Below are 15705 nucleotides of genomic sequence, written 5' to 3'. Positions count from 1 at the left end.
AGAACGTGAAGCTAGTAGAGTTTAGAATGGCTGCAAAAGACATCCTAAGGATTCACAGACTACTTCTTGATTCATCAGCTATAGAAAACTCTGAGCTCTTTATTCAGATTTCTTGACCTAGAATATGTATTCGTGCTAATGAATCAGTAATTGAAAGGGAGGAGAGATTGTGTGTGTCATTAATAGAAGCAGCATCACCATTTCATTATCTTGTGGTGTTGAAATAGAAGGTGTAGTATATTTGATAAGCTTTAAAAAACCAGGGGTGTTGTCTTGTTTACTTTCAGATCTTCCTCATCCCACAAAAACTGCCTAATAATCATTGTTCAATAAATACTAGTTGAAGAAGTGGTATGAATTAATATTATGGAAATATTTTGTGTGAACTGAAAATATCGCTGGATACATACAAATTTTAGATTTCCAAGTACTGACAGTCTTTTTTTTTTTTAATTTTTTTAATTAACATATAATGTATTACTAGCCCCAGGGGTACAGGTCTGTGAGTCGTCAGGCTTACACACTTCCCAACACTCACCATAGCTCATCCGTTCCCCAATGTCCATAACCCAACAACCCTTTCCCTACCCCTCTCCCCCCAGCAACCCTCAGTTTCTTTTATGAGATTAAGAGTCTCATGGTTTGCCTCCTTCCTAATCCCATCTTGTTTCATTTTTTCCTTCCCTACCCGCAAAACCCCCCACTTTGCCTCTCAACTTCCTCATATCAGGGAGATCATATAATAATTGTCTTTCTCCAATTGACTTATTCTGCTCAGCATAATATCCTCTAGTTCCATCCACATTGTTGCAAATGGCAAGATTTCATTCTTGATGGCTGCATAGTATTCCATTGTATGTATATGCCACATCTTCTTTATCTATTCATCTGTTGATGGACATCTAGGTTCTTTCCATAGTTTGGCTATTGTGGACATTGCTGCTATAAACATTCGGGTGCACGTGCCCCTTCGGACCACTACATTTGTATCTTTAGGGTAAATACCCAGTAGTGCGATTGCTGGGTCATAAGGTAGCTCTATTTTCAACTTTTTGAGGAACCTCCATGCTGTTTTCCAGAGTGGTTGCACCAGCTTGCATTCCCACCAACAGTGTAGGAGGGTTCCCCTTTCCCCACATCCTCGCCAGCATCTGTCATTTCCTGACTTGTTAATTTTAGCCATTCTGACTGGTGTGAGGTGGTATCTCACTGTGGTTTTGATTTGTATTTCCCTGATGCCAAGTGATGTGGAGCACTTCTTCATGTGTCTGTTGGCCATCTGGATGTCTTCTTTGCAGAAATGTCTGTTCATGTCCTCTGCCCATTTCTTGATTGGATTATTTGTTCTTTGGGTGTTGAGTTTGCTAAGCTCTTTACAGATTTTGGATACTAGCCCTTTCTCTGATATGTCATTTGCAAATATCTTCTCCCATTCTGTCAGTTGTCTTTTGGTTTTGTTAACTGTTTCCTTTACTGTGCAAAAGCTTTTGATCTTGATGAAGTCACAATAGTTCATTTTTGCCCTTGCTTCCCTTGATGATGTTCCTAGGAAAAAGTTGCTGTGGTTGAGATCAAAGAGGATGCCGCCTGTGTTCTCCTCAAGGATTTTGATGGATTCCTTTCTCACGTTGAGGTCCTTCATCCATTTTGAGTCTATTTTTCTGCGTGGTGTAAGGAAATGGTACAGTTTCATTTTTCTGCATGTGGCTGTCCAGTTTCCCCTACACCATTTGTTGAAGAGACTGTCTTTATTCCATTGGACATTCTTTCCTGCTTTGTCAAAGATTAGTTGACCATAGAGTTGAGGGTCTATTTCTGGGCTCTCTATTCTGTTCCATTGATCTATGTGTCTGTTTTTGTGCCAGTACCGTACTGTCTTGATGATGACAGCTTTGTAATAGAACTTGAAGTCTGGAATTGTGATGCCACCAACTTTGGCTTTCTTTTTCAACATTCCTCTGGCTATTCGAGGTCTTTTCTGGTTCCATATAAATTTTAGGATTATTTGTTCCATTTCTTTGAAAAAATGGATGGGATTTTTTTTAATTAAATTTATTTATTTTTTTTAATAAACATATAATGTATTTTTATCCCCAGGGGTACAGGTCTGTGAATCGCCAGGTTTACACATTTCACAAAACTCATCATGGCACATACCCTCCCCAATGTCCATATCCCGACCACCCTCTCCCATCCCCCCTCCCCCCAGCAACCCTCAGTCTGTTTTTTGAGATTGAGTCTTTTATGGTTTGACTCCCTCCAAATCCCACCTTCTTTCATTTTTTCTTTTCCTACTCCCCAACCCCCCCACATTGCATCTCCACTTCTTCATGTCAGGGAGATCATATGATAGTTGTCTTTCTCCGATTGACTTATTTCGTTAAGCATAATACCCTCTAGTTCTATCCATGTCATTGCAAATGGCAAGATTTCATTTCTTTTGATGGCTGCAAAGTATTCCATTGTGTATATATACCACATCTTCTTTATCTATTCATCTGTTGATGGACATCTAGATTCTTTCCATAGTTCGGCTATTGGGGACATTGCTGCTATAAACATTTAGGTGCACGTGCCCCTTCGGAGCACCACGTTTGTATCTTTAGGGTATATACCCAGTAGTGCAATCGCTGGGCCATAGGGTAGCTCTATTTTCAGTTTTTTGAGGAACCTCCCCCACGGTTTTCCAGAGTGGTTGCACCAGCTTGCATTCCCACCAAAAGTGCAGGAGGGTTCCCCTCTCTCCGCATCCTCACCAGCATCTGTCATTTCTTGACTTGTTAATTTTAGCCATTCTGACGGTGTGAGGTGGTATCTTATTGTGGTTTTGATTTGTATTTCCCTGATGCCGAGTGATGTGGAGCATTTTTTCATGTGTCTGTTGGCCATATGGATGTCTTTGCAGAAATGTCTGTTCATGTCCTCTGCCCATTTCTTGATTGGATTATTTGTTCTTTGGGTGTTGAGTTTGCTAAGCTCTTTATAGATTTTGGATACTAGCCCTTTCTCTGATATGTCGTTTGCAAATATCTTCTCCCATTCTGTCAGTTGTCTTTTGGTTTTGTTAACTGTTTCCTTTGCTATGCAAAAGCTTTTGATCTTGATGAAGTCCCAATAGTTCATTTTTGCCCTTGCTTCCCTTGATGATGTTCCTAGGAAAAGTTGCTGCAGTTGCGGTCAAAGTGGTTGCTGCCTGTGTTCTCCTCAAGGATTTTGATGGATTCCTTTCTCACATTGAGGTCCTTCATCCCTTTTGAGTCTATTTTCGTGTATGCTGTAAGGAAATAGTCCAATTTCATTTTTCTGCATGTGGCTGTCCAATTTTCCCAGCACCATTTATTGAAGAGGCTGTCTTTTTTCCATTGGACATTCCTTCCTGCTTTGTCAAAAATTAGTTGACCATAGAGTTGAGGGTCTATTTCTGGGCTCTCTATTCTGTTCCATTGATCTGTATGTCTGTTTTTGTGCCAGTACCATACTGTCTTGATGATGACAGCTTTGTAATAGAACTTGAAGTCTGGAATTGTGATGCCACCAACTTTGGCTTTCTTTTTCAATATTCCTTTGGCTATTCAAGGTCTTTTCTGGTTCCATATAAATTTTAGGATTATTTGTTCTATTTCTTTGAAAAAAATGGATGGGATTTTGATAGGGATTGCATTAAATGTGTAGATTGCTTTAGGTAGAATAGACATTTTCACAATATTTTGTTATTCCAATCCATGAGCATGGAACTTTTTTCCATTTCTTTGTGTCTTCCTCAATTTCTTTCATGAGTACTTTATAGTTTTCTGAATACAGATTCTTTGCCTCTTTGGTTAGGTTTATTCCTAGGTATCTTAGGGTTTTGGGTGCAATTGTAAATGGGACTGACTCCTTAATTTCTCTTTCTTCTGTCTTGTTGTTAGTGTAAAGAAATGCAACTGATTTTTGTGCATTCACTTTATATCCTGACACTTTACTGAATTCCTGTACAAGTTCTAGCAGATTTGGAGTGGAGTCTTTTGGGTTTTCCACATAAGGTATCATATCATCTGCAAAGAGTGATAGTTTGACTTCTTCTTTGCCAATTTGGATGCCTTTAATTTCTTTTTGTTGTCTGATTGCTGAGGCTAGGACTTCTAGTACTATGTTGAATAGCAGTGGTGATAACGGACATCCCTGCCGTGTTCCTGACCTTAGCAGAAAAGCTTTCAGTTTTTCTCCATTGAGAATGATATTTGCAGTGGGTTTTTCATAGATGGCTTTGATAATATTGAGGTATGTGCCCTCTATCCCTACACTTTGAAGCATTTTAATCAGGAAGGGATGCTGCACTTTGTCAAATGCTTTTTCAGCATCTATTGAGAGTATCATATGGTTCTTATTCTTTCTTTTATTAATGTATTGTATCACATTGATTGATTAGCGGATGTTGAACCAACCTTGCAGCTCTGGAATAAATCCCACTTGGTCGTGGTGAATAATCCTTTTAATGTGCTGTTGGATCCTATTAGCCAGTATTTTGGTGAGAATTTTCGCATCTGTGTTCATCAAGGATATTGGTCTGTAATTCTCTTTTTTGATGGGATCCTTGTCTGGTTTTGGGATCAAGGTGATGCTGGCCTCATAAAATGAGTTTGGAAGTTTTCCTTCCATTTCTATTTTTTGGAACAGTTTCAGGAGAATAGGAATTAGTTCTTCTTTAAATGTTTGGTAGAATTCCCCTGGGAAGCCGTCTGGCCCTAGACTTTTCTTTGTTTGGAGATTTTTGACGACTGTTTCCATCTCCTTACTGGTTATGGGTCTGTTCAGGTTTTCTATTTCTTCCTGGTTCAGTTGTGGTAGTTTATATGTCTCTTGAAATGTATCCATTTCTTCCAGATTGTTGAATTCATTGGCGTAGAGTTGCTCATAGTATGTTCTTATAATTTTTTGTATTTCTTTGGTATTTTTGTGATCTCTCCTCTTTCATTCATGATTTTATTTGTTTGGGTCCTTTCTCTTTTCTTTTTGATAAGTCTGGCCAGGGGTTTGACAATCTTATTAATTCTTTCAAAGAACCAGCTCCTAGTTTCGTTGATTTGTTCTATTGCTTTTTTAGTTTCTATTTCATTGATTTCTGCTCTGATCTTTATTATTTCTCTTCTCTTCTCTTCTCCTGCTGGCTTTCTTTGTTATTCTTTATCCATCTCCTTTAGTGTAGGGTTAGGTTAGGTTGTGTATTTGAGACCTTTCTTGTTTCTTGAGAAAGGCTTGTACCGCTAATATATTTTCCTCTCAGGACTGCCTTTGCTGTGTCCCACAGAATTTGAACCATTGTGTTTTCATTATTCATTATCATTTGTTTCCATGAATTTTTTCAAGTCTTCTTTAATTTCCTGGTAGACCCATTCGTTTTTTAGAAGGATGCTGTTTAGTCTCCATGTATTTGGGTTCTTTCCAACTTTCCTCTTGTGATTGAATTCTAGCTTCAGCCCATTGTGGTCTGAAAATATGCAGGGAATGATCCCAAACTTTTGATACCGGTTGAGACCTGATTTATGTCCCAGGATGTGATCTATTCTGGAGAATGTTCCATGTGCACTAGCGAAGAATGTATATTATGTTGCTTTGGGATGGAATGTTCTGAATATATCTGTGATGTCCATCTGGTCCAGTGTGTCATTTAAGGCCTTTATTTCCTCGTTGATCTTTTGCTTAGATGATCTGTCCATTTCGGTGAGGGGAGCGTTAAAGTCCCTTACTATTATTGTATTATTGTCTATGTATTTCTTTGATTTTGTTATTAGTTGGTTTATATAGTTGGCTTCTCCCATGTTAGGGGCATAGATATTTAAAATTGTTAGGTCTTCTTGTTGGACAGACCCTTTGAGTATGATATAGTGTCCTTCCTCATCTCTTATTATAGTCTTTGGCTTAAAATCTAATTGATCTGATATAAGGATTGCCACCCCAGCTTTCTTCTGATGTCCATTAGCATGGTACATTGTTTTCCACCCCCTCACTTTAAATCTGGAGGTGTCTTCGGGTCTAAAATGAGTTTCTTGTAGACAGCATATTGATGGGTTTTGTTTTTTTTATCCATTCTGATACCCTGTGTCTTTTGATTGGGGCATTTAGCCCATTAACGTTTAGGGTAACTATTGAGAGATATTAATTTAGTGCCATTGTATTGCCTGTAAGGTGACTGTTACTTTATGTTGTTTTTGTTTCTTTCTGATCTACTACTTTTAGGGTCTCTCTTTGCTTAGAGGACCCCCTTTCAATATTTCCTATAGAGCTGGTTTGGTGTTTGCAAATTCTTTCAGTTTTTGTTTGTCCTGGAAGCTTTTTATCTCTCCTTCTATTTTCAATGATAGCCTCGCTGGATATAGTATTCTTGACTGCATTTTTTTCTCGTTTAGTTCTTTCTGGCCTGCCAGGTCTCTGTGGATAAGTGCGCTGCCAATCCAATGTCTTTAACCCTTCTGTGTTACAGACTTCTTTTCCGGGCTGCTTTCAGGATTTTCTCTTTGTCGCCAAGACTTGTAAATTTTACTATCAGGTGACGAGGTGTGGACCTATTTTTACTGATTTTGAGGGGCGTTCTTAGCATCTCCTGGATTTTGATGTTTGTTCCCTTTGCCATATTAGGGAAATTCTCTACAATAATTCTCCCCAATATGCATTCTGCTCCCCTCTCTCTTTCTTCTTTTTCTGGAATCCCAATTATTCTAATATTGTTTCATCTTATGGTATCACTTATCTCTCGAATTCTCCCCTCATGGTCCAGTAGTTGTTTGTCTCTCTTTTGCTCAGCTTCTTTATTCTCTGTCATTTGGTCTTCTATGTCACTCATTCTCTCTTCTGCCTCATTTATCCTAGCAGTAAGAGCCTCCATTTTTTTTTTTAATTTTTTTTTTAACATTTTATTTATTTTTCTGAGAGAGAGACAGAGAGGGCATAAATGCAGAGGGAGAGGGAGAAGCAGACTCCCTGCCAAGCAGGGAGCCTGATGTGAGTCTCGATCCCAGGACACTGGGATCATGACCTGGGCCAAAGGCAGATGCTTAACAACTGAGCCACCCAGCACCCCAAGAGCCTCCATTTTTTATTGCACCCCATTAATAGCTTTTTTGATTTCAGCTTGGTTAGATATTAGTTCATTTCTCCAGAAAGGGCTTTTATTTCTCCAGATAGGGTTTCTCTAATGTCTTCCATGCCTTTTTCAAGCCCAGCTAGTACCTTAAGAATCATCATTCTGAACTCTAGATCTGACATATTACCAACATCCCTATTGATTAGGTCTCTAGCCTTCAATACTGCCTCTTTTTTCTTTTTTTTGTGGTGAGTTTTTCCTCCTTGTTATTTTATCCAGATAAGAATATATGAACGACAGAATAAAATACTAAAGAGGTGGCAAAGACCCCAGAAAAATGTGCAGTAACCAAATCAGAAGAGACCCCAAATCATGGGGAGAAGAAAGGGGTTAAAAAGTTAAAAAATAAATTTTTTTAAAAAGGAAGAAAAATAAAAAATATATATATTAATATATATATTAGACTGATGAATAGAACAGAGCTACCCACTTGATTTTGGGTGTACTTTGGTCTCTTAGAAGAAACTACCTCCCAAAATTTTAAAGAAAGAAAAACTTATATCTCTAAAAAAAAAAAAATAAATAAGGATCAATGAAGTGAATGAAGGATCCAATGAAGGATCAATGAACTTACATCTATTTAAAAAAAGGATCCATTACAATGAAGTAATGGAATATGACTCTAAAGATGTAAATTAAAAAAAAAGAATTCTAAAAAAGGAGTTGACAAGATAAGTTGGTTGGGAAAAAAAAGAAAAAGAAAGTGCAGAGAGTTTGCTCAGGCTGGACACTAGAACGAACCCTGTGCTAAATTTAGGGTATATTTTGATCTATTAGAAGAAGTATCCCAAAATTTTTTAGGAGAAAAAACCCTATGTATATACAAAATATTAAGTTAGATACAACAAAGGATAAAATATGACTATAATAATAAAGGTTCAAAAAGTTTTTTTTTTTTAAGAAAGGTATGGTTAAGATAAACTAGTTTAAAAATGTTAAAAGGAGAAAGAGTAAAGGTTAAAAAATTAGAATAAGAAAAAAATAAAATTAAAAAAATTGAATTAACTTTGCAAGACTAAAGAATCATGGGAGAAAGCCATGAATTTCATGCTTGCTTTCTCCTCTGGAATTCTGCTGTTCTCGTTAATCAGTGAGCTTGGTCTTGGCTGGATTTCTTGCTGATCTTCTGGGGGAGGGGCCTGTTGTAGTGATTCTCAAGCGTCTTTGCCTGAGGCATAATTGCACTGCCCTTACCAGGGCTAAGTAATCAGCTCTGGTTCGCTCTCGGAAGCTTTTGTTCCCTGAACACTTTCCGTAGAGCTCTGAAGGACGGGAATATAAATGGCGGCCTTCCAATGTCCTGCTCAGAGTTACCGAGAACTTGGAGCCCCACTCCTCAGTGTGCCCTCGGAGAAAAGCGCTCAACCATTCCCGTCTCCCTGGTCTCCGGCCACGCTCCGAGCTCACCCAGCCTGTGGCCTGTGACTGAGTGTTTCTGTCTCTGGCACACAGCCCTGTTTGGAGTCTCCAAACCCAGCAGATCCCTGCCGCTTGGGGGGGTGGTCCTCCCTGGATCTGCCACTTGTGGGGTCCCTGCTCAAAGAGCAGTGGTCCAACTGTGCCATGGATCACAGTTCAAGGTAACCCTGAACTGTGAGCTCACTCCTCTGCTCTGTCTCTGTAACTGGCTTCCCTGCTCTAATACCTGTGAACTCTGCTATACTTAGACACCCCTGATCCTTCTGTGACCCTGCAGGACCTGAGACCATGATGTCCCCATGAGGGCTCCACCCCTGCTTCGCCTCTTGAGCAATGTCCCTCAGTGGAGTAGACTTCTAAAAGTTCTGATTTTGTGCTCTGTTGCTCCACTGCTTGGCTAGAGCAGGCCCCTCCCTCCATGGTCTATCTTCCCTTCCCTTCAGATTCACTTCTCCTCAGGTCCTACCTTTCCAAAAGTGGTCAATTTTCTGTTTCTAGAATTGCTGCTCTTCTTCTCTTCAATCTCCTGTTGGATTTGTAGGTGTTCGGAATGGTTTGATAACTATCTAGCTTAACTTCTGCTTCCTGATGTTGTCTCAGCCTGCTACTCCTCCACCATCTAGACTCCTTCTTCTGGCAGTCTTTTTATAATGAGAATATGTTCATTTAAATAGCAGCTTAAATTATTTTTACTAGAGACTAATAGAACTACTTCACTAACTACTTCACTAGGATAACAGCCATGCCAACTTTAATTTAAAAACCCAGTTATTCTTTGGTGATAGATTATAGAAATCATGCAAAGCTTAAGTAAAGAATTTTCTGATGAAAGGAAGCTAATAATTGATAAGGTATACTCTCTCATAAAAAAGAATGACCATAAAGGTGAGATCAGAAGGTTCATTTGATGGAAAGTTCCTGGAATGGGAAGACCAGTGAAAGGGATATCAGCAAAAAAGAGGACAGATCCTAGCTACAGAATGAGGAAACATCCCTGAAACCCATATCCTGTTATTATTTCTACATTTTTATTGCAGAGCAGATAGTAATTTGATTTGATTTAATATAGTAATCTGTTCCTGTTATCTGCTTTCACAAGGACCAACTGCCATAATTCTGTCTCACTGCTTCTCTACTTCATGACTCAAGTGAAGTGAAAATTTCTGCTTTGCTCTTGTGAACTCATATAGAAAATGCCACCCAGCTTTCTTTCCCTCACTTTCCTTACTGTTTGGCTTTACAGTGTCATTCACATTACTGCTGATCCTTGAAAAGAGCAGTAGAATTCACACAGATCCATGCTTTAAGTCCCTATGGGCATATAGTCAAGAGTTCTGGCTTCAGAATTATAGCACGGCTACAAAAATAACCAGAGAAATAAATGCGTAACTATTCAAATAAAACCGAAGACTTACGCCATAGTGCCAGCACTGGCAGTAGCAGGCAGCATCAGTGGAGTCACTCTTCCTTTAGGCAATGAGGACTTTGGACTAGGGAGAGGGTATAAGCAGGGAAAGCTATGAAATTCAGAGTGAAGAAGATGGAGCATAGTAATAAGGCCTCAACACAGGAACAGGAAGATTCTCTGACATAGTCAGCTAGAGTGCTCCCTGAGTCCAGCCATACATGGACCAAATGGGAAATGATTTTACTCTCAGTCTCGGGATTATTTAAGTAATATAACTTCTATTTAGTGCAAATCACAGGATGTTTGTTGTTTCTTTGCTTGCCTGTTTTAATTTCAGGTTTAATTAGATAACATGATAAGCTATCCCAACCTTTCTTGGCGTTAGACCTTCCTAAGACTTGTCTACAGCCTTAGAACTTGCATTAGTTCTCAGTATCTTTGGAACTTCACTAATAATAACCTCAAGCATAATGACCATGTCTGTGACTCCCTTTTGTTCACAGGCCAAAGGAAAGGCCTTACATTGCTTTTTCTGTATCTCCAAGAAATGCTCTAAACACACCCTATTTCTCCCCATTCACGTATAGGTCAAAGGGCAAAAGGGAAGCACAGTTCTGCTGCATACAATCTCATTTACTACTATATGACTAGGTACCTTTTCTCCTTAGCCTTCTTTGAATCTAAAGCTAATGTCATTCCTAAAATTTATGGTAATCTCTAAGTTTTCTCATTATATGTAAAATGTTGGCCTTTACATCTTTATATAGGGATTTTGGGATTACTAAAACTCCTGTGCTTTTATGATAACCTTTTTCAGATGGCTTTAAACACTTTTTATTTTTTTTTTTTTTTAAGATTTTATTCATTTATTTGACAGACAGAGATCACAAGTAGACAGAGAGAGGAGGAAGCAGGCTCCCTGCCAAGCAGAGAGCCGGATGCAGGGCTCCATCCCAGGACCCTGGGATCATGACCTGAGCTGAAAGCAGAGGCTTTAACCCACTGAGCCACCCAGGTGCCCCACTTTAAACACATTTTAAATTGGAATACAAAGTTATTTTCCTGTAGCTTGTGATCCTTTTTTGGAATTAAAATTTCTTGCATGGATTTTTTTAGGAAAAAATAATATTAGTTAAATGAGTGTTTTTGCTGCCTAATTTTGAGTTTCCTGTTTTGTTGTTGTTATTCTCCTACTTTCAGCTTTCTAAGAAGTATGGAGTCCATGTTTGTGGAGAAGGAGGAGAGTATGAAACATTCACTTTGGATTGCCCTCTATTTAAGAAGAAAATAATTGTGTAAGATATCATTTCAGCATTTCTTCCCTTTCTTTAAATTTAAGTGATGGAAACAACTTAACATTAAGCTTGAGGCAACTTTTGTTGGGAGAAATAGAATGTGTCCTCCAAGTTCACAAACACTCAATTTGTTTAATACCAGTGAAGTCGTCTGAATACCTAAATCAATACCTGACAAGACAAGGCCTTCATAGAAGGCTATAAACTTTTTAGATATTGCACTTTCGTTTACTTGCTGATTATGCCCTGCAGTAAAACTGGTACCTACACACTGACACTTTTATCCTTTCATGAAGTGTGAATTGCCTGTATTATTTATCTTTCATTACAGCTACATTTGATAAACTGCCACATCAGTAGCCTGTGGGTTCCATTAACTCCATCCTCTTTTTCCTTTTTCTTGGCTTTTACAACTTGGAATAGTAATGCTAAACATTTCTCTTTTATTATTTGGGGTTATTTTTACATATAAACTTTGTTTTTGAGTGAATTCGGTTTGTGGCAAGCACGGTGATTTCTTTGCCATAGATTGTTAAAATTAGTGTAGTGAAAAACAAGAACTCCTTTTTTTTTTTTTTTTTTTTTGCAGTCTGTTAACGTTGTTATCTGTACTCTAATTTGTGTTCCTCTTCTCCTATGCTAAGAGAGCAATTGATCTGCTTTTTCTAAGCTCTTATTCTTGGGAAAGATTGGCAGAATTATGCTCGACTTCAGGAACCACATCTGATGAAAGACTGGCATCTTGTTTCGAGTGGACAACTTCAACATGTTCACCACTGAAGGGTGATTTCTTTGTACATATTAATAATGAGTGAAGGAGTGATCTAAGAATATTAAAATGGAATGCCTGGGTGGCTCAGTCGGTTTAATGTCTGTCTTCAGCTCAGGTCGTGATCCCAGCATCCTGGGATTGAGTCCTGCATCAGGTTCCTTGCTCAGCTAGGAGCCTGCTTCTCTCTCTGCCCTCTCCCTGTTTGTGTTCTCTTGCTCTCTCATTCTCTCTCTGACAAATAAAATCTTTTAAAAAAAGAGAGAGAGAGAGAGAAAGAAAATTAAGACAACTCTATGTGAATTTTCTAAAAAATATGTTTATCGGGGCACCTGGGTGGCTCAGTGGGTTAAAGCCTCTGCCTTCGGCTCAGGTCATGGTCCCAGAATCCTGGGATAGAGCCCTGCATCGGGCTCTCTGCTCCGCAGGGAGCCTGCTTCCTCCTCTCTCTCTCTGCCTGCCTCTCTGCCTGCTTGTGATCTCTGTCAAATAAATAAAATATTTTTTAAAAAATACGTTTATCTAGTGAAACATGGCCAAGATATTTTCATTATCGTATATGTAATATTCATCCACTCTTACTTCTTTCATGTTTTTCTAACTTCTTTTCCATTAATAATCATTGACAGAATTTATTTCTCAAATATTTATCAAGTACCTATTATGTCTAAAGCATTCTACTGGGCACCGTTGATGTTCAACGATAGCTCCTGCCTTCAGAGGTTGAGTGGAAGACACATCTTGTACAATTAAGATACAAGATGATAAGGGATAAAAGTTATAATTTCATATGTAGGAGACTGTTCTTCTGTCTACTGTGATCACAAAATAATTCATGAATGAAATGTACATTAGGTCTTACTTCCATAAGAAAATACTGTTCCATTATTCAAGAAGAGTATTCGCATGCGAAGGTGAAATATAGTATAATGGGGGAACTCACAGTATATTTACTTATTAATATGAGACTAAATTTGTAAAAAAAAAAAAAAAAAAAAAAAACACAAAAAAACATGCTAAGAGGAAAATGCCAAAGAATACAATTTTTCCCATTTATTTGACAACTTGAGGTTCTAAAAGTCTTTATGAACAACCTTGAATTATAAGAGATGTACTGCTTTACACTATATAAGCAGAAGGTCCGTTTATTATAGTGCTTTAGACCTGAAAACTGAAACTTTTGTAGACTTCATTTGTAGGTGAGGGAACCTAAGCCTGGCCAAGACAATGCCATGGGAGAAATCAGTCATGCTAGTTTTAGAGACGGATGTCAGGGGAGATATATTAAAACCCTTAGGGGCGCCTGGGTGGCTCAGTGGGTTAAGCCGCTGCCTTCGGCTCAGGTCATGATCTCAGGGTCCTGGGATCGAGTCCCGCATCGGGCTCTCTGCTCGGCGGGGAGCCTGCTTCCCTTCCTCTCTCTCTGCCTGCCTCTCTGCCTGCTTGTGATCTCTGTCTGTCAAATGGATGAATAAAATCTTTAAAAAAAAAAAAAAAAAAAAAAAAAAAAAAAAAAAAAAAACCTTAGTGCTGGGCGCCTGGGTGGCTCAGTGGGTTAAGCCGCTGCCTTCAGCTCAGGTCATGATCTCAGGGTCCTGGGATCGAGTCCCGCATTGGGCTCTCTGCTCAGCAGGGAGCCTGCTTCCCTCTCTCTCTCTCTGCCTGCCTCTCTGTCTACTTGTGGTCTCTCTCTGTCAAATAAATAAATAAAATCTTAAAAAAAATTTGTATAAAAACCCTTAGTGCTGAAATGTTTAGTTCAATTGAATAATCATTTATTGAGGTGAATTATATGGGTGGAACTCTGCAAGCTACTGCTCTGCTCTGTAGTTTTTCCTATAACAGGAGAGACAGGTGCATCAACTACATAAGTGCTAATAGATACAGGTGTGTATCTTGAGAGCACAGAGGAAGCACTGTCTTTTCATTCCTTCTCATTTATCAGTTCATCACTCATCTAATTCTGATGCTTAAACATATTCTGTGCTTCTTTCTTCATAGGCTATGCCTCATCTTATCTTCATAACTTTTTTACTTGATACCTTTTCTCTAGCTTGCCTTCCCATTTTTCTCTTCCTTGCTAAATCCTTCCTTTTTTTTCTTTTTAATTGAAATATAGTTGACACACGATGTTACATTACATTACTTTCAGGTGTATGACCTAGCAATTCAACAAGTCTATAAGTTCTGCTCTGCCCATCACAAGTGTGGCCACCATCTGTCACCATACAGCACTACCACTGGCTATCTTTCCTATGCTGTAAAAATCCTTCCATTTTTAAAAGCTTCTGTTGCCATCCCTTCTAGTGCTTGTTCTCATTCCTAAACTCGTAGAACACATAGTTGTCACTCATAAGTGTTTGTTAAATATTGTTGCATTAATCAGTCATTTATTGTTTTTAAAAATTTATCCCATTTCCACTTACTTGTATGTGTTCTTTTTAGAACTTTAATTGGAGGTGATAGGTTGGAACATATCCTAGTTTGTGGAAAAAGCAAGTCACCTATTATATATAAAATCTTTCCTCCTCTTTAAAATAGAAAATGTCATCATCATGCCTACCTGATAAGCACTAAATATGATACTGGGAGTGAATATACATTGCACATTCTAAAACTGTATGTAAATGAAAGTTACTTTATTTAGAGATGATACAACTAAAAGATAAGTTCTTGTAACTGTTTGTTAAAAACTGACTATTAATAATACTGGATCTGGTAACTTTGAATTCATTCTTGGGCAAATTAAAATTTCTCCTGTTCTGTGGTCTGCCACAATTGGCATAAAGCTAATTGATTATTAGGAATCCCATTTCAAATGTCTGATTCAAATTGTTTTGATGAAAAAGAGATCACCTCTGAGGGGAGAAAAAATAAATTTTTACCTACAAAATGACCTGATTATTATTAGGGCTTTTTTTTTTCTTCAAAAACACAGATTGAATTGAAGTAATTTAGAGAAATTGGGGTGGTTCTAGAAGCTTATTATAAGATACATTTTGCCCCAATTAACATTTTTTTAAATCTTGTAGGAAAGACTGATGTAGCAGTCTTTGTCTGGAAGTAATTTAAAAATTTTCTAACTAGAGCATTTTACAATTCACTTTTCATGTCAATTAATATGTGATTACTCACTTTTAGATAGAGATTTTTAGTTCAGAAAGTGAAGGGTTTTTTTCTGAGAGGCCTTGAGGAAAACAATTACAGCTTAACCTTTATGAAAGGAGGATAATTGTGGGGCAATTGAAGGTCCTCAAATAAAGAGCCTACTTTCTTATTACTTCTTACTTTAAAATATATGTGTGTATTTATCAGACATAAGAACAGAACTCTTAATGTTGTATTAATGAAAGTGATTTTCTTCTATTAATGAACATATTTTCAAAATGTCAGTATTCGATACATCCCCATCTTTCATTTGCGTTATTAATATTACTGTACTAATAAAGTTGCTACACATGGGATGGATGAAGGGAGGGGGGAAGGAAGGAAGTACTAAATTCTGTGGTTAAAACACTTTGTACTCATTTTTCCCACCTACTCCTATTTTCTACCCACTCAAGGCATAATTCAGCACAGGGCATCACAATGTGGCATTTAGCAGTGGGGATGAATCAAGTACTTACTACCTTCTGACATCTATCCTATATTATGTGGGATTCATTTAAACTTACGAGATATTTTCCTTATATTT

At 38.0% G+C, this 15705-nt stretch overlaps 1 protein-coding gene across 3 annotated transcripts in view; it reads left to right on the top strand.

The window, feature by feature from the left end:
• Positions 1-15705, top strand: part of DPH6 (diphthamine biosynthesis 6) — a 183380-nt gene that overhangs the window by 155891 nt on the left and 11784 nt on the right. For all 3 annotated transcript variants that reach the window (XM_047737960.1, XM_047737959.1, XM_047737961.1), the window contains exon 7: positions 11148-11242. In XM_047737960.1, coding sequence (XP_047593916.1) covers positions 11148-11242 — 95 coding nt within the window. The remainder of the gene's footprint in view (positions 1-11147; positions 11243-15705) is intronic.

Source organism: Lutra lutra, chromosome 7 (genome assembly GCF_902655055.1).
Source record: "Lutra lutra chromosome 7, mLutLut1.2, whole genome shotgun sequence".
In the NCBI taxonomy this organism is placed as follows: Eukaryota; Metazoa; Chordata; class Mammalia; order Carnivora; family Mustelidae; genus Lutra; species Lutra lutra.
Note: the sequence above shows the minus strand (reverse complement) of the source record. Positions and strands in the feature narration are given on the sequence as shown.